The sequence below is a fragment of the Corythoichthys intestinalis genome, chromosome 9 (assembly GCF_030265065.1).
Source record: "Corythoichthys intestinalis isolate RoL2023-P3 chromosome 9, ASM3026506v1, whole genome shotgun sequence".
NCBI lineage: Eukaryota > Metazoa > Chordata > Actinopteri > Syngnathiformes > Syngnathidae > Corythoichthys > Corythoichthys intestinalis.
In genome coordinates this window covers 55,941,262-55,960,890 of record NC_080403.1, presented here as the reverse complement: position 1 = coordinate 55,960,890, position 19,629 = coordinate 55,941,262, and the positions used below count along the sequence as shown (strand labels likewise).

The following is a 19,629-nucleotide window of genomic DNA, read 5'->3' as shown; positions in this document are numbered from 1 at the left end:
AGCTGATCATTTGAGTTGATTTAATCATAACTTTTCTAAGCACACAATTTTCTATTCTGATCCACACTTACAGCTTTAATGTCGAGCCTAGAGTACTACAACACAACAAAAATAATCGGCGATGGTCATAATAGCGGTTTGCGTCAGCCAAGTTTGTAATTCAGAATTTTACCTTGACGGAGTAGGCCAGCGAGATGGTGACGGCGAGCGGCAGCCCCTCGGGGACGGCCACCACCAGGACGGTGACGCCGATGATGAAGAACTTGACAAAGTACTGGATGTAGATGGGCGTGCACTCGGAGGTCCACGTGCGGCCCTGGATGCCGAACGTGTCGATCACGAAGTACAAGATGAGGATGATCACCGTCACCGCCGACATGATCAGGCCTGTGTGCAAACAAGTGGCGCATTTGTCAAAAATAGTAAAAAAAAATTGTTGATTAATATTGTTTTTCCAGATAAGCGGCTAAAATTATTGAATGAATAATTGCATTTATTTTAATGTATTTGATTTTATTTATTGATGAAAGCATTTAAAATTATATCGGAAAATATCGGTATCGGGCCAGTATGTATGGTTGGTTGTAAAAGAATGTAGAAGGCTTCAGTCAGTGCACGGGCTGGTAAGAGTGCAAGTGCTTAGTGTGACCTCTAGAGGTCTCCAAACGAAGATGCTTGGGACTGACGGAAAGAGCCTAATCACTCCTGGTGTGCAAATAAAATGACCAATAAATGAAAAAATAATGAATTTTCAAGTCATAACATATAACTACTGCGTCCCCAAAAAGAAATAGTCACTAAGAAAAGTAATAAAACGCAAAAGTGTGCAAAAGCCCAGGAAAATGCATTTTGGCAATTGTCATTGCATTGGCATGTCCTATTATTGCCCGTCTGTATTTGTAATAATTTGGTTTGCCCCTAGTGGCTCTTTAGGGTAAGTACTAATGTGATTTAATGTCCATCATTACTTTTTGGCTAATTTCGATTTATTTTATCTCAGGCTGTCAAACGATTAAAAATTTTAATCGAGTTAATTACAGCTTAAAAATTAATTAATCGTAATTCAAACCATCTATAAAATATGCTATATTTTTCTGTAAATTATTGTTGGAATGGAAAGATAAGAAGACACAAGACGAATTTATACATTCAACATACGGTACATAAGTACTGGATTTGTTTATTATAACAATAAATCAACAAGATGGCATTAACATTATTAACATTCTGTTAAAGCGATCCACGGATAGAAAGACTTATAGTTCTTAAAAGATAAATGTTAGTACAAGTTATAAAAAAAAATATTTTAAAACCCATCTTAATGTTTTCGTTTCAATAAAATTTGTTAAATTTTCAATCAAAAAATAAACTAGTAGCCCGCCATTGTTGATGTCAATAATTACACAATGCTTATGGGTGCTTAAGCCCATAAAATCAGTCGCACGCAAGCGCCAGCAGAGGGCGACAAAACAAGTTGGCATTGCACTGTGCTGTCATTTTCATCTGCTTGAGCGGGTCATGTGCGTTAATTGCGTCAAATATTTTAACGTGATTAATTTAAAAATTTAATTACCGCCCGTTAACGCGATAATTTTGACTAGTGCTGCAACGATGAATCGATTAACTCAAGTATTCGATTAGAAAAAAATATTCAAATTAAATTTTGTTGCTTCGAGTATTCGTTTAATTGAAGTGGCATTGTAATGGTTTATTTTGAAAGTTTGCATTTCGTTTTATTAATTAGGGTGGACACACTTACACTCTGGTCTGCCTCATTTCAACATTCTCTTAAAGTGATCCATGGATAGAAAGACTTGCAGTTCTTAAAAGATAAATGTACAAGTTATAGAAATTTTATATTAAAACCCCTCTTAATGTTTTCGTTTTAATAATATTTGTAAAATTTTCAATCAAAAAATAAACTAGTAGCTCGCCATTGTTGATGTCAATAATTACACCATAAAATCCGCTGGACCCAAGCGCCAGCAGAGGGCGCCAAACATCAAAAAACAAGTAACAAGCGGGCATTACACTGTTCTGTCATTTTAATCTGTGTGTAATGTGAGTTAATTGCGTCAAATATTTTAACGTGATTAAAAATCAATTACCGCCCGTTAACGTGATAATTTTGACAGCCCTAATTTTATCTATACTGGACATTATTTTTGCACTTTTTCTAGAACTTTAGGTTAGGTTGTTTTCTTATTTTTCACAGAATATTTATTTGATTTGGAAAACCATGAAGTTGTTACATTTATCATTCCTAAAGCATCCAGTGGAGCATCACAGTACAATTAGCAATATTATGTTACGTTCACGATCGCATATATCGGTATTGGATTTTTTCGTTTGACAGCATCAGGATATCAGTTAAAAAGTCATTATCGGATAATTCTATTATATATTTTTATTCCAATCGATTTTAATTTATTTGATTTATTATTAATTACTTAAAACAAAAAAAACAAAAACAAAAAAAGCTTTGGGCTGACGCCTGACAGTGATAGACGATCAATCCATGGGATTTTAATTTTAATTGCAAACAAACAAATTTAAAAAAAAAAAAAAAAAAAAAAACACAAAAAAAAAACACTGAAAACAAAGTTCTGAAAAATTAATTCTATTCATTAAATATTTAAAAAATTCATTATTATTTACATTATTATCTATATTTATAATATAATATCAAAATAAGTTAAAAAAATATAATTAAAAAATAAAAACTGAATGAACAGGAAGCAACTCAAAATCAACAGGAAGTGACTTTTCCTTTTCTATTGACTTGTACGTCTACTCGTGATGAACTCATTTAAAAAAGACATTACTATAAATAAAAAAGACTAACATTTTTACAAATAAAAGATGAATTCACTTCATTCAATTCAAACGGATTGGACGACAAACGTCGTCATTCAGAGCCAATGAAGTAATAGCTTTTTTTGGAATTATTCTTTCAATTAATGATTGTACAATGACATCAGCGTGAATTCATTAAGGTTGATTGCGAAAGCGCGTCAATGAAAAAAAAAAAAAAAAAAAAAATGGCAGATCCAATAAAAGTGAGTGCATGCTGACCTAGCATCTGCTGACACGCACACACATGTGTCACTCATTTACTGGCACTCGCATGAAAAAAAAATTAAGGAACGGGTGGGGGTCTGAATACGTGTTATATTCTTGGGAATGGTTTCTATTAAAAGGTTGTAACAAAAGGTTTTTTTTTTCTTAATAATAATAACTATAAAATAAAAGCTCGTAGTGATTTTTAAAAGACGTTAAAAAAATCAATAAATTCTTCTAGCAATGATTGATATATCATTGTATATTATTTTTTATAATAAAATTAAAAAGGTAGTCAATTTTAGTTCTTAATATTGTGGTAACTGTCTTTTTTATGAGATTTTTTCTGGCATATTTATAAAAGCAAAAGATGTGATATCCCACTCGAGAAAAATGTATGATTTTTAATTGTCTTACTAATATTATTTATATTTATATGAAGGCTGCAGCTATCGATTACTTTAGTAGTTGATTAATCGACTAACTCGTTAATTCGAATAATTGAGTAATCGGATAAGGAACATAAACGAGCTGAGCCTCAAACGGTAAAAAAAAAATCTTTTTACAACACGAGAACAATTGGCTTACATAGCAAAAGTCCTAGCTTAAATGCTATAAATGCTAACTTTTATTTTTATTTTTTTGCAATGCTCTTAACAAATGGTTCAAAAACATATTCCCACAAACAACGGCTAAATATACCTAAATTACGAACGCATTAAAAAACCATTAGCCCAAACAAAAACTTGACTTATGTTGGTCTCAACAAGGAGCAGCTGGATTCAGCCATGTGAAATGAGTAAAACATATTCACTGTTGCCACAAGAGGGCCATGTATCTACCCAAATTAATAAAACTAACTATGCAAACACTTTAAAAACAAACCATTACAATGCCACTTCAACTAAACGAATACTTGAAGCAGCTAAATTTAATTTGAATCTTTTTTTCTAATCGAATTACTCGAGTTAATCGATTAATCGTCGCAGCACTAAAATATTATGGTAATAATACAAGGTCATTTATGATTCAAACATAATAATAAAATATATTTTTTAACTTGGTTTTAAAATTAGAATTCATACTCATTTAAAATTATAATATTGTTCATAGCATTTCTTATTGATGCCTCAAAAATATACTACTTTTTATTCTTTTATTTAAAGTTAATTAATTTATCATTAAAAAAAAATAAAAACGTTAACCACTTAAATGGTTTGCGTTTTATAAAATGTTTCTTTTATGATAATAATTGCTTCTCATTTTAAAAAGTATATTTTTCATAGTATTTCTTTTTTGTTGTTTTTTTAAAGTTAATTAATGAATTTATCATTGTAAAAAAGTTAAATGGTTTAATTTTACAAAAAAAAAAAAAAAAAAAATTCCTGCTCATTTAAAAAAATAATATTGTTCATTTACTATTGATGTTGAAAAAAAAATGTTTTGAAACGATTTTAAAAAATTGTGAATAAATAATGTATTTAAAAACATAGTAAATTTCCATATGAAAATGCATAATTTTTTTAATTCATTTTTTTACACTGTTTTTTTTTTAAGTTAATGAATTTATCATTGTAAAACAAAATACAAATAATAACCACTTAATATTTCTCTAATCGCTTTTTGAATGATTAAATTATCATCCATGCTGATTTTAAAAATATTCTTCATAATTGTTTTTAATCTAATCAGATAAAATTGTTTTCAGCTTGTTATATTCTTCTAAAATTTTGTAACTGAAATAATAAAAGAATTCATTCTCCTTATTGAAATAATAAATGGAGTCCTGCTTATTTTCAATGGATAAAACAATTCATTTTAATTGGATTAGAATGCTCATTTACATTGAATTATGAGAATTAATGATTTGAAAAAATATTTTTAGATCTTGCAAAATTTGTCATTTTAATCATGAAAATGTGTAGTGCATTATTGAAATACTAAATGAAGTACTGCTTGATTTTCAATGGATAAAAAAACAATAATAATTGAATAAGAATGAAAATTTACATTCTATTAACTGTTGTGTTGAATTTATCATTTAAAAGAATGTTTTTAGATCTTGCAAAAAGTGGAAGTTTAATAATCACTCATAAGAATGTTATGGAGAGTGAGGTTTTTTTTCGGTAACCGATTGGAACTCACCGGCCTTGCCGATCTGCACGGCGAGGCGGGTTAACTTCCCCTGCAGCACCGACTTCTCCTTCTTGGGCACGATGACCTTCTTGACGGGCTTGACCTCCTCCTTCTCCTCCGACTCGGCCGCCTCTTCGCTTTTCAGCGGCTGGATCTCCAAGGCCACGCCGTCCTGGGTCTTGGCTGCCGAAATTCCCCAAAAAACAAAAAAAGCGGGTGGGGATGAACGTGTGCGGCATGCGTGAATGGTTGTGAGGATGAAGGGCAGAGAGGCAGAGAAAAGGTTAGCGAGGAAGGAAAGAAAAACTAGCTTATATTTTTTAGCCAGCAGCGACTTTTTAGTGCCCGCCAGTCGGCCCCGCGTCCTTTTTTCAGCTAGCTTTGTTCATCGCGGCATTTCACGGTCTCTTCTTTACATCGGAGGACACACACGTACGCTCACAAAACACACACGCCAGATTATGATGAAGAGCAGCCGACGGAATACACACAACAGCGGATTACAACACAGAGCCTTGAACTTTGCGCACTACTCTATTACTTCTACGACTTGAGTCTTAGTTCCGCGGCTATTTTGTACCATTACGCCCATCCTGGAAACACCAGTTTTAATGACTGTATTTTCCGCATAATAAGGCGCATCGGTGTATAAGATGTACCTTCAAGGATTGGTCATTATTAAAACTGTCTTCACAAATAAAGTGCAATAGTAGTAGTAGTAGAAGTAGTATTAACGTACAGGTCTACAAATTGGTTTGAAGCACATTGTTTATTTAGTTATTTAATTTATTTAGAAAATTCAGCCCCTGAAGGCTGTCCCACTTAGCACCATGAAATTTGGTGAGGAGGTCTATCATGGGTAGATCCACAACAAATCCTCAAGAAGCCATGCCTAAAAACGTAGTAGAAGACTGCCATTTTCAATGAAATTGGTCATTTTGGGGAGATTTTGTCAGTTTCTGAGGTCCTTTGAGACATTTAAAAATTCAGCCCCTGAAGCCAGTTTGACATAGCAACATGAAATTTGGTAAACATCTCTATCATGGGTAGACCTACAAAAAAGTCTCAAGAAGTCATGCCCTAAAAGTTACAGAAAGTCTACCATTTTGCCAAAGTTGCCATATTATGGGTCTGGCTAGCCATTTTTCTTTCTCATTTTAAAAATTCCTAACCTGAAGCCGGTTTAACTTAGCTACATGAAATTTAGTTGATACATCTATCATGGGTAGACCCACAAAAAAGTCTCAAGACGCCATAGCCAAAAAGACACAGGAATGCTGCCATTTTCATTTAAATGGGCTTGTTTAGGGAATAGTTATCATTTTTAGGGGTCCGTTGAGATGTTTAAAAATTCAGCCCCTAAAGCTAGTTTGTCAAAGCAACATGAAATTTGGTACACGTGTCTATTATGGGTAGACCCACAAAAAAGTCTCAAGAAGCCTTGCCCTAGAAGTTATAGAAAGTCTACCATTTTGCCTAAGTGCCTCTATTATGGGTCTGGCTAGCCATTTTCTTTGTTGTTTAAAAATTCAGCCCCTGAAGCCATTTTGACCAGGCAACATGAAATTTGGTAGACATGTCTATTATGGGTGGACCCACAAAAAAGTCTCAAAAAGCCATGCTTTAAAAGTTACAGGAAGTCCACAATTTTGGTTGAATTGAACAATTGGTTGAAAAGAAACATAAAGGCTGTCATTTCCAATTAAACTGGCTGTTTTGGGGAAATGTTTATCATTTTCAGAGATCCTTTGAATTTTTTTTTTTTTTTAATTCAGTCCCTGAAGCCAGTTTGTCTTAGCAACATGACATTTGGTAGAGATATCTATCATGGGTAGACCCACAAAAGTCTCAAGACGCCATGCTCGAAAACAGAAAGAAAGTCTACTTTTTTGCTCAAATGCCCACGGACAAAAGGTCTGGTAAATTGGTCTGAAGCAGACATTTTGTATGTCACTTTTTACATTTTCCTTGGTTATTTTAAAAATTCAGCTTTCACCTACGACCATGAAATTTGGTTTCATGGGTTGACCCACAAAAAAGTCTCAAGAAGACATTGCTAAAAAGACTCAGGAAGGCTGTTCATTTAAATAGGCTGTTTATTGGGAAAGGTTTATCATTTTCTGAAGTACTTTGAGATTTTAAAAAATTCAGTCCCTGAAGCCAGTTCCACCCAGGATTATGAAATTTGGTGGGTATGTCAGTCATGGGTAGACCCACAAAAAAGCCTCAAGAAGCCATGCCCTAAAGTAACAGAAAGTCTACCATTTTGCCCAAGTGGCCATATTATCGGTCTGGCTAGCCATTTTTCTTTGTCGTTTTAAAAATCCAGCCCCTGAAGCCAGTTTGACTTAGCATCATGAAATTTGGTGGGTATGTCAGTCATGAGTAGACCCAGAAAAAAGTCTCAAGAAGTCATGCCGGAAAAGACAGAGAAAGTATGGCAATTTGGTTTGAAAATGATATTTTTAGGGTCAGTTTTTCTTCATTATTTTAAAAATTCAGAGAACTAACAGTTTGAAAAAGAATTCCCGGGGATGTTAAATGACAAATGTCTAGCATTAAAGGTTAGTTGGCATGGAGAATTAACAGCTTGTCCCAGGGCCGAAAAGGTCTGAGACTTCCTGCACGTCTATGCAAGACACAGGGAGTTTATTTGTCTCACACGAGAGCTCAGTTGGCAGCCCTGAAAGCTGACAGGGAGTCTTGGCCTCATTTGCATAAGCAAGCGGCCTATTTGCATCTGGCGGATGTGCATCATTGATCCGTTTCCCAGCGTGCGCCGCCGCTTGTCGAAAAGCCACCTCAGTTAATCCGACGCTAAGTGGTTAACGTTGAAAACTTCCTCATTTAGACACTAAAACAGCTCATGGGAAATGATAGCCCACATTTAACGCAGACCATTTTCTGCAGTGTGACGGGAAAAACAAACAGATTTACTTCTTGCTTTCCACCCAGAAGCCATTAAATTTCAGGAAGCCCAAAAAGACATGGTAAGTCGAACATTTTAGGGGTCTGTTGGGTTATTTTCTTTCATTGGTTTATAAATTCAGCCCCTGAAGCTAGCTTAACTTAGCAACATGACATTTTGGAGACGTGCCTATCATGGGTAGACCCACAAAAAAGTCTGAAGAAGCCATGCTTGAAATGTACAAGAAGGCTGCCCTTTTCAATTAAATTGGTTGTTTTGGGGAAATGTTTATCGTTTTCAGAGATCTTTTGAGATGTTTAAAATTTCAGCCTACTAAGCTAGTTTGTCTTAGCAACACGAAATTTGGTAGACATGTCAATCATGGGTAGACCCACAAAAAAGTCTCAAGAGGCCATGCCCTAAAAGTTACAGGAAGTCTACCGTTTTGACTAAGGGGCCATATTAGGGGTCTGGCTAACCATTTTTCTTTGTTTTAAAAAAATCAGCCCCTGAAGCCAGTTTAATTTAGCAGCATGAAATTTAGTGGATATGTCCATCATGGGTAGACCCACAAAAAAGTCTCAAGAAGCCATTGCCAAAAAGACACAGAAACGCTGCCATTTTCAATTAAATGGCCTTGTTTAGGGAAATCTTTATCATTTTTAGGGGTCCGTTGAGATGTTTATAAATTCAGCCCCTGAAGCCAATTAAATTTAGCAACATGAAATTTGGTGGATATGTCCATCATGGGTAGACACACAAAAAAGTCTAAGAAGCCATTGCCATAAAGACCCAGAAAGGCTGCAATTTCCAATTAAATTGGCTTATTTGGGGAAGTAATAGTTATCAATTTTAGAGGTCCTTTAAAAATATAGCCCCAGAAGCTAGCTTGTCTAAGCAACACGAAATTTGGTGGATATGCCCATCATGGGTAGATCCACAAAAAAGCCTCAAGAAGGCATTGCCAAAAAGACACAGAAAGGCTGCCATTTTCAATTAAATGGGCTTATTTAGGGAAATATTTATCATTTTTAGGGGTTCGTTGAGATGTTTAAAAATTCTGCCCCTGAAGTCAGTTTGTCTTAGCAACATATAAGTTGGTAGTCAGGTCTATCAGGGGTAGACCCACAAAAAAGTCTCAAGACGCCATGCCCTAAAAGTTACCATTTTGCCCAAGTGGCCATTTTATGGGTCAGGCTAGCCATTTTTCTTTGTTGTTTTAAAAATTCAGCCCCTGAAGCCAGTTTAATTTAGCAACATGAAATTTGGTAGATATGTCTATCATGGGTAGACCCACAAAAAAGTCTCATAAGCTATTGCCAAAAATACACAGAAATACCACCATTTTCAATTAAACTGGTTGATTTGGGGAAATGTTTATCCTTTTTAGAGGTCTTTTGAGATTTTTGAAATTTCAGCCCCTGAAGCCATTTTGTCTTAGCAACACGAAATTGGGTAGACCTGTGTATCATGGGTAGACCTATAAAAAAGCCTAAAGAAGCCTTGGTTGAAAAGACACAGAAAGGCTGCCGTTTTAAATTAAATTGGATGTTTTGGGAAAATGTTTATCACTTTTAGATAGCCTTTGCAATTTTTAAAAATTCAGCCCCTGAAACCTGTTTAACTTAGCAACATGAAATTTGGTAGACATGTCTATCATGGGTAGACCCACAAAAAAAGTCTCAAAAAGCAATGGTCAAAAAGACACAGGAAGGCTGCCATTGTCATTTAAATGGGCTGTTGTGGGGAAATGTATATCATTTTTAGAGATCCTTTGAAATATTTAAAAATTCAGCCTCTGAAACCAGTTTAACTTACCAATACAAAATTTGGTTAACATGTGTATCACGGATAGATCCACAAAAAAGTCTCAAGAACCCATGCCCTAAAAGTTACAGATAGTCTACCATTTTGCCCAAGTGGTCATATTATGGGTTTGGCTAGCCATTTTTCATTGTCTTTATACAAATTCAGCCCCTGTATCCAGTTTAACTTAGCAACATGACATTTGGTGGACATGTCCATCATGGGTAGACCCACAAAAAAAGTCTTAAGAAGCCATTGCCATAAAGACCCAGAAAGGCTGCAATTTTCAAATAGATTGGCTTATTTGGGGAAGTAATAGTTATCATTTTTAGAGGCCCTTTAAAAATGTAGCCCCAGAAGCTAGTTTGTCTAAGCAACACAAAATTTGGTGGATATGTCCATCATGTGTAGATCCACAAAAAGCCTCAAGAACCCATGCCCTAAAAGTTACAGAAAGTCTACCATTTTGCCCAAGTGGTCATATTATGGGTTTGGCTAGCCATTTTTCATTGTCTGACATGACATTTGGTGGATATGTCCTTCATGGGTAGATCCACAAAAAAGCCTTAACAAGCCATTGCCAAAAATACACAGAAAGGCTGCCATTTTAGATTAAATTGGATGTTTTGGGAAAATGTTTATCACTTTTAGATAGCCTTTGCGATTTTTAAAAATTCAGCCCCTGAAACCGGTTTAACTTAGCAACATGAAATTTGGTAGACATGTCTATCATGGGTAGACCCACAAAAAAGTCTCATGAAGAAATGGTCAAAAAGACACAGGAAGGCTGCCATTGTCATTTAAATGGACTGTTGTGGGGAAATGTATATCATTTTTAGCGATCCTTTGAGACATTTAAAAATTAAGCCTCTGAAACCAGTTTAACTCAGCAATACGAAATTTGGTCAACATGTGTATCATGGGTAGACCCACAAAAAAGTCTCAAGAACCCATGCCCTAAAAGTTACAGAAAGTCTACCATTTTGCCCAAGTGGTCATATTATGGGTTTGGCTAGCCATTTTTCATTGTTTTTATAAAAATTCAGCCCCTGTATCCAGTTTAACTTAGTAACATGACATTTGGTGGATATGTCCATCATGGGTAGACCCACAAAAAAAGTCTAAGAAGCCATTGCCATAAAGACCCAGAAAGGCTGCAATTTGCAAATAAATTGGCTTATTTGGGGAAGTAATAGTTATCATTTTTAGAGGCCTTTTAAAAATTTAGCCCCAGAAGCTAGTTTGTCTAAGCAACACGAAATTTGGTGGATATGTCCATCATGGGTAGATCCACAAAAAAGCCTCAAGAAGCCATTGCCAAAAAGCCACAGAAAGGCTGCCATTTTCAATTAAATGGGCTTATTTGGGGAAATATTCATCATATCTAGGGGTCTTGAGATTTTTTAAAAATTCAGCCCCTGAAGTCAATTTGTCTTGGCAACATATAATTTGGTAGACAGGTCTATCATGGGTAGACCCACAAAAAAGTCTCAGGACGCCATGCCCTAAAGGTTACAGGAAGTCTACCATTTTGCCCAAGTGGTCATATTATGGGTCTGGCTAGCCATTATTCTTTGTTCTTTTAAAAATTCAGCCCCTGAAGCCAGTTTAATTTGGTAACATGAAATTTGGTAGATACGTCTCTCATGGGTAGACCCACAAAAAAAGCCTCAAGAAGCCATTGCCAAAAAGACACAGAAAGGCTGCCATTTTCAATTAAATTGGCTTATTTGGGGAAATATTTATCATTTTTAGGGGTCCGTTGCGATGTTTAAAAATTCAGCCCCTGAATTAAGTTTGTCTTCGTAACATATAATTTGGTAGACAGGTCTATCATGGGTAGACCCACCAAAAGTCTCAAGACGCCATGTCCTAAAAGTTACAGGAAGTCTACCGTTTTGCCCAAGTAGCCATATTATGGGTCTGGCTAGCCATGATTCTTTGTTCGTTTAAAAATTCAGCCCCTGAAGCCAGTTTAATTTAGTAACATGAAATTTGGTAGATATGTCTCTCATGGGTAGACCCACAAAAAAAGTCTCAAGAAGCCATTGCCAAAAACGATTAAATTGGCTTATTTGGGGAAAGATTTATCATTTTTAGAGGTCCTTTGAGATTTTTAAAAATTCAGACCCTGAAGCCATTTTGTCTTAGTGACACGAAATTTGGTAGACATGTGTATCATGGGTAGACCCACAAAAAAAGTCTCAAAAAGCCATGGCCAAAAAGACACAGGAAGCCTGACATTGTCACTTAAATGGGCTGTTGTGGGGAAATGTTTGTCATTTTTAGAGACCCTTTGAGATTTTTAAAAAATCAGCCCCTGAAACCAGTTTAATTAGCAACACGAAATTTGGTCGACTTGTGTATCATTGGTAGACCCACAAAAAAAGTCTCAAGAAGCCATGGCCAAAAAGACACAGGAAGGCTGCCATTTTCATTTAAATTGGCTATTTCTTGAAAATGTTTATCATTTTTAGAGCTGCTTTGTGATTCAAAAACAAAAATCAGCCCCTAAAGTCGTTTTGTCTTGGCAACAAGAAACTTGGTAGACATGTCTATCATGAGTAGACCCACAAAAAAAGTCAAGAAGCCATTGCCAAAAAGACACAGGAAGTCAGCCATTTTGGTTTAAGGCAGCCATATTAAGGTCATGTTTGCCTCTATATAATGTATCCTCTTTTTGTTTAATTTGCGAACATTTTTGTCAATGTGAGTCAAGCATGTTGTAAAATTGTGGTGAATCACCAGAGAATAGAAAACTTGTCACAGTTCGTTATCTAATCAGTCTTTGCGTTGTATTTTAAATTACCATTTTTCGGCTAATTGATCATCTGATGCATTGGACTTCATTTCGCCAGTGCCTATTTTTTTAAACTGCATTCACCCTTGACAGAAGAAAACAATTTAGTTCACGTCAACGAGGAATGCGCGGGTAGATTTATGACCCACGATGAAAATCAATAGCCGAAATCAAACGGCAGAAGGATTAATAAACCCCACGCAAAACAAGCGTGAGCTTTAAACAATTAAATCACGAACACCGCGAACGTTACGACCTTTTCACGTTTTGGCATTTTCATTGCCTGTTTAAGGCAATCGGCGGTCATAAATCAAACAATGCGCTCCCCGGTTCTGACAAAAACCATTGAAAAAAATGGACGTTTCGTTTGTATGTTAATAACACAGCAAAAACAGAAGGCGTCACTGGGATGAGGAAGCTGGATGGGTTGACTTTCAAACCAGGAAGCGGCGGAGCTTTAGTCGAGCACAACACATTCAACTTTGCGACACTGAGACCCACCGACCAATCACAGCACGGCACCATGGGACGTGTGCGTGTGTTTGTGCGAGTGTTTGAACAATTAGGAAAACAAAATCAAATGACAGCAAGTCCACAGACAGACGACAAACTGAAAAAGGACCACCCGAAAAACCACAGCGATGCAGAACCACGACAGCTGGGTGGGTGGGAGGGATGGAGGAGGAGGAGGAAAGACCACCCTGAACAGACAACATCAAAGTCTTGAACAACGACTTGCGAAGAACCAAAGCGAGAAGAGGAAAAAGACGGGCGGCTCCGGTCTCGCTCCCGGGGTGCAACTCGAGTGTACGCAACGATTAATCGATTAAATCGAGTAATTCGATTAGAAACTCAAATTTTGCTGCTTTGATGATTTGTTTAACCCGGCGACAAGCACTGCCTGCCTGCTGGGGCCGCAGCAGAATGACGAGCCGTACCTTGCTCGCCGTCGGGGGCTGGCCGATCGGCGAAGACAATCACCCACGCCGCCGTGTGTGACATGAGTCGGGGTAGTTTTGTGTGACTTTTCGTTTTCGAAAGACGAGAAAGAGGCTTGGAAGTAGAGCAGGGCGGTAAACCGTAAATGTACCGTTACCGAAATTCTTCACGTTGACCGACGTCATTTTGACCATGTCGGTAAATTCGGTAATTTAATAAAACAAGAAAATATAGTCTTTTCATCCCGCTTTGACTGTGTGTTGTTCGGTTATGTTCATTCCCCTTTAAGAAAGCAGTCAGTCTGCTTACGTATGGAGTCACGTGGTTTTCAGGAAGCCAAACAAACAGAAGCCCGGTAGGCAAACGCTAGCGGCTAACGCTACAAGCAAACGTGATGGAGTCGGGCTTAAGGGAGCTTTGCCAAACTTTCACCCGACATTAAGTAAACTCTTGGCGGGTTCCAGACAGGCTTTCACCCACTGTCCTCCCTGGTTCTCACGATTTCAGGAGAGGATGCTTTCAGTGCTTTATTCTGGTAGCCAAGCCACAGGCTAACGCTAGCGGCTAACAGTAAAAATGAACGTGATGGAGTCGGATTGCGGCTCTAACCTTGTCGAGACGGCTGAAATTAATGAGTGGACTGGGCACGGACTTCATGTAGCAATCATTATGCCGCGTTATTTGGTATCTGTTGAGTTAATTATCGAGGGTTGATTGAATATTTGCTTGATTGATTGAATATTTGCTTGTGTTCATATATACCTAATACATACATAATACATATTGCCATATTTTTTCTTATTTGATATAACCAGTAAACGATTATTGCTTGCTATACTAGGTATAATGTTTAAGTGTTACAAAGTGTTAAAAAGGGTCGGGATGACAACTGCCTTGCTTCATGGCCGCAACATTGCGTAACCAGACCTTCTAGGACATCTTCAGCATCTTACGTCTGGACTTTCGTCTAGACTTTTGAGGACAATCTTCCATTCGAGGACATCTTCCATGGCCGCAGCGTTGCATAACTGAAGTGTCTGGGTCATTCTGACCACTTTACCTGTGCCCTTGCTTACACACGTGTATTTAGTTAGTTCCACCTACATGCTCACACATAGCCAACCAAAATCACATGGGTGTCTCCAGCTTGCTTTCCCCCTCCCTTCAGGGCGGCACCCTTCTAGAGCAAGGAGGGTTTTTTCCTTAGATCAAATTTGGTGACTATACAGCGTAATCTAGCATTTCTCTGTCTAGTCCCTCTTTGCTCTCCTTGGCCAAGAAAACCGAGTGTCTTCTCTCCTTATTTTTGGGTAATTTTACAAATGTCTACCTAAGGGTCTATTTTTGAACTTGACAGTATCTCTGTGATTTCTCTGAAAGCTTTCATGATGTTAAAGCACTCAGCATAAAGTATAATCCAACAGTGAAGCCTTTATATAATATGACAGTTTAATGGCCACAGCTATTTTTCTGTATGTGTTTGCTTTATTCTGCCATCATAAAATCTTAAATGTTCCATTGGCATCAGAGCAATACAGCTTTAATCTGGTTGTGTCTGTGTGGGGGGTGCATGTATTAAAAAATGTTCTGGGAAAAAAAAAAACCTGAAACCTCGACGTAAACCCTTGTGTTGAATAATTATGTCACAGCAGCCATTACCAATAAGTTGTCTGAGGTGTACTGTTAAAGCTGCAAGTCATTTCTGTTACAATGACATGTTTGCACAGTCGTCAGATTGATTTTTATAAAGTACATTTTTCAAGTGTACATTTTTCAAGTCATACAAGCTGTTATACATGTTCACACTAGAATTCTTATTGTTTACAATTTTTTTTTTTTTTATACTTAATGTTTAGACTGCATGTGCAATTGTAAAATTGAAAGCTGGTAAATAAATTTAATGAGAAACGGTTTATATGCATTCCATGCATTGATTCAAATTTTCAAATTATATAACAGTCCGCTTGGCCGAATTTATCGTCATTTTTCATATCGAGGTAAATCCGCTCAATTTACCGTGACACGTACTTAAGGGCATATCGCCCAGCCCTACTTGGAAGAGCTGCTCGGTTTGAGTTAGCATGTCGCCTAGTGACAGCCCTCCTGTTTTGTTTACGCTCTTTTCTCCGTCTCCAAAGCCGGGGCAGGGAAATGTCAAAAACCGGACTAACTCCGGTGGCATATTTCATATTCCATTTAGCACAAGCCTGTTATTTGTCATGACCATACCATTTATTTACCAATAATTTCCCGAATATAACGCGCACTTCTTTTCCCCACAAAATCAACTTGTAAAATCATGGTACGCATTATAAACGGGTACATGGATGGAGACAGTGATACATCATTGGAAAGCTTAAAATCTCAATTCTCTGGGAGAAAAAAAAATTTTGAGCAGGAGGGCATTTCAAAAAAAAAAAAATTTTCTTTAAACAGCAAAACCCTATCTGGAGGTGAGAGCACGCGAGAACAGAATTACAGACGCCATGACTTTAACGAGATATTATCGCTTACCTACTTCGTTTCTAGATCTGAAACGAATACTTGAGCAACTCGAGTAACTCGAGTTTAAAAACTGATCCGAGTAATTTTATTCACCTCGAGGAATCGTTTAATTTTGCCAGCTCTAAGCATCACGTTTTGCCCGGACTACTTTTCATGCACGACAACACGCTGACGTCATGTGCGTAGAGGAAGAAGCAATTAAAAAAAAAATTTTTTTTTTTAAACTAGTGCAGCCGACAGCCGCTACAAACTACGCCGACGTTGCTAAAAACTACGCCCGCATGATGCTAGTGCGGTAGCAGGTAGTGTCTGATGCGTCTCATAGATATCGCATGCATTTAGAACTAGATGTAAAATGAGAGACTCGGCTGCGTCTGGGCAGCGTTAGTAAACAGCCGCCATCTTTAAGCAGTAGACGTAATAAATAATAATAATAATAAATAATAATCCCCCAAAAATCCAGCTGTGGCCATTCACAGCTGTGTCTTGACACTCAGTGATACATGCTACTTGGAGTTTTTGGATCGAAACAAATAGGGCTGCAGCTATCGAATATTTTAGTAATCGAGTAATCGACTGAAAATCCTATCGATTAATCGAGTAATCGGATAAAACGTATTTTTTATCTTTTAATGCGGGACAACGCGCTGACGTCACGTGCGTAGAGAAAGAAGCAATTTTTTTTTTTTTTAATTACTGCAGCCGACAGCCGCTCCAAACTACGCCGACGTTGCTAAAAACTAGCCTGCATGACGTTACGGTGGTAGCAGGTAGCATCTGATGCGTCTCATAGATATCACATGTATGTTGAACTAGATGCGAAATGACAGAGTCAGCGGTGTTAGTAAACAGCCGCCATCTTAAAGCAGTATAATTCTCAGCGCTAATAAATAAGATTACGTTACTGTCACCCGCTCACGTATTGTTAGCCCTGCGGAGGGCTAGGTTTCTATTAAGACCACTGTCGATGGGTGGCTAACGTGTCTTACATACAGGCTTTAACATAACATAGCATTGTGGAGTGATGAGGGTGTAAAATAAAACCTTAATAATGCTAACTGTCAATTTTAGCTCAGTAGTCATTGCTGGATAAAACACCAAGTAGCACTGGTCCCTAATGTGCTCCAATACAGCAGGTATCATACTGTAACGTTGACAAAGAATCACCCGCGTCGTTAGGTTGCTATTATTTCTTTTTTGCGAACTTGTGGAACGACAACAACAACAGGAAGGCACGTCTCTTGCTCTCCCGCACCTACCTCACCCCCGCACGTCACGTGGTGCATTCAGGAACGGATGCAAATATCCCCGCCATATTATAACCTGATATGTTACAATACATTTAATTCAATTTGAACACCGCAAAAACTCAAAATCCTATCAGGATTTACAGTTGAGACTTACTTAAAACTTAACTGGAACTTAAAAATGGCTTGACACAAATGGAAATTCAATTGAAACGTGGGAAAAACACCTAACTTTTAAGTGATGTGTGTTATCAAGCATAATGGCATTTTTAGGTAAGAATTTTTTTTTTTTTTTTTATAAGGTCTAAAAGTTTTTGGAGTGAAAGCAGTGAATTGGTCTTTTTTTTTTTATTCTAGTCACATCTGAGAGGCAATTGCTGGCTGTTTTCAACAATGTACATCGAAAATAAAGACATTTATTTACTGAAAATGGTTCTATTTTAGATGAAATGTCTTTTTTTGTCAGGTATATTTTAGGGCTGTCAAACGATTAAAATTTTTAATCGAGTTAATTACAGCTTAAAAATTAATTAATCGTAATTAATCGCATTTAATCGCAATTCAAACCATCTATAAAATACGCCATATTTTTCTGTAAATTATATATATATTCTGTAAAATAAATTGTTGGAATGGAAAGATAAGACACAAGATGGATATATACAGTGGGGAGAACAAGTATTTGATACACTGCCAATGGGAAAACCCGTTGGCAGTGTATCAAATATTTGTTCTCCCCACTCTACATTCAACATATGGGACATAAGGACTGTAGTGGGCATTTCACTCTACTGTCATTTAAATCTGTCTATGCTGTCCTCACTCCGAAGCATCTACTTTTTCCAAAGCTAGTGAACGACGCCTTAATAATCAGACTTCTTCCTTTTTCATCTGATTTATTAATAAAATGGCCTCAAACCATTGTCCTCTTTAGACCATAGTAAAACTCCCCAAAAAAAGTACACAAGCATTGCATTAGCAACAACGTTAGCTTAGCACGCTATACAGGTTCACTAAACATAAACAAAAAGCGTCTCATACAAAAAATAGAACATGTCGCTTACTAACATAATATGTACATTCTTTACAACAACCATACTTACGGACAAATCTTGTCCAAGGATCATATAAGCACAACATTATCAGCCCGAGACGTTGTGCAGCCATATTGAACTGGCAAGAAAAAAATAAACCATGTCGCAAAGCGACCACAAGAGTTCGCTGTTAGACAGCACAAAAAGGCTTGCTGTAAAACTTACCAAAAGGCAGAATAGTGTCTGAGGGGGACATGTGCGTTAATTGCGTCAAATATTTTAACGTGATTAATTTTTTAAAAAAAATTACCGCGCGTTAACGCGATAATTTTGACAGCCCTAGTATATTTATAATTGCTCTTTACCTAAAAAATACGTTTTATCCGATTACTCGATTACTAAAATATTCGATAGCTGCAGCCCTATTTGTTTCGATCCAAAAACTCCAAGTAGCATGTATCACTGAGTGTCAAGACACAGCTGTGAATGGCCACAGCTGGATTTTTGGGGGATTATTTATTATTATTTATTACGTCTACTGCTTAAAGATGGCGGCTGTTTACTAACGCTGCTCAGACGCGGCCGAGTCTGTCATTTTGCATCTAGTTCTAAATGCATGCGATATCTATGAGACGCATCAGACACTACCTGCTACTGCGCTAGCATTATGCGGGCGTAGTTTTTCGCAACGTCGGCGTAGTTTGTAGCGGCTGTCGGCTGCAGTAGTTTTTTTTTTTTTTTTTTTAATTGCTTCTTCCTCTACGCACATTACGTCAGCGTGTTGTCGTGCATGAAAAGTAGTCCGGGCAAAATGTGATGCTTAGAGCTGGCAAAATAATACAATTCCTCGAGGTGAATAAAATTACTCGGATCAGTTTTCAAACTCGAGTTACTCAAGTTGCTCGAGTATTCGTTTCAGCTCTAATTTACATATCTAAATGTTCAGATATTAAGATTTGAATGAGGCAAAATAACATGATTTTTCTCTCAAATATATTGTTGTAATCATTTGTTTCGGATATACTGTAATTATGTTCTGTATAAAAATTCATTTGGTGTTCAAAAAGTCTTTTCAAACTTGAGTCTTGAAAAAGAGGGGGTCGTCTTATAATCAGGGCCGTCTTATACTCGGGCCAATATGGTAATAATTATCGGTTGAATCTAGGGCTGTCAAAATTATCGCGTTAATGGGCG

At 37.0% G+C, this 19,629-nt stretch overlaps 1 protein-coding gene across 6 annotated transcripts in view; it reads right to left on the bottom strand.

Moving 5' to 3' along the window:
* The window catches only part of LOC130921864 (plasma membrane calcium-transporting ATPase 1-like), a 178,157-nt gene that overhangs the window by 48,053 nt on the left and 110,475 nt on the right, over positions 1 to 19,629 (bottom strand). For all 6 annotated transcript variants that reach the window (XM_057846205.1, XM_057846200.1, XM_057846203.1 and 3 more), the window contains 2 exons: positions 5,206 to 5,379; positions 173 to 387 (listed from right to left, as the gene is read on the bottom strand). In XM_057846205.1, coding sequence (XP_057702188.1) covers positions 173 to 387; positions 5,206 to 5,379 — 389 coding nt within the window. The remainder of the gene's footprint in view (positions 1 to 172; positions 388 to 5,205; positions 5,380 to 19,629) is intronic.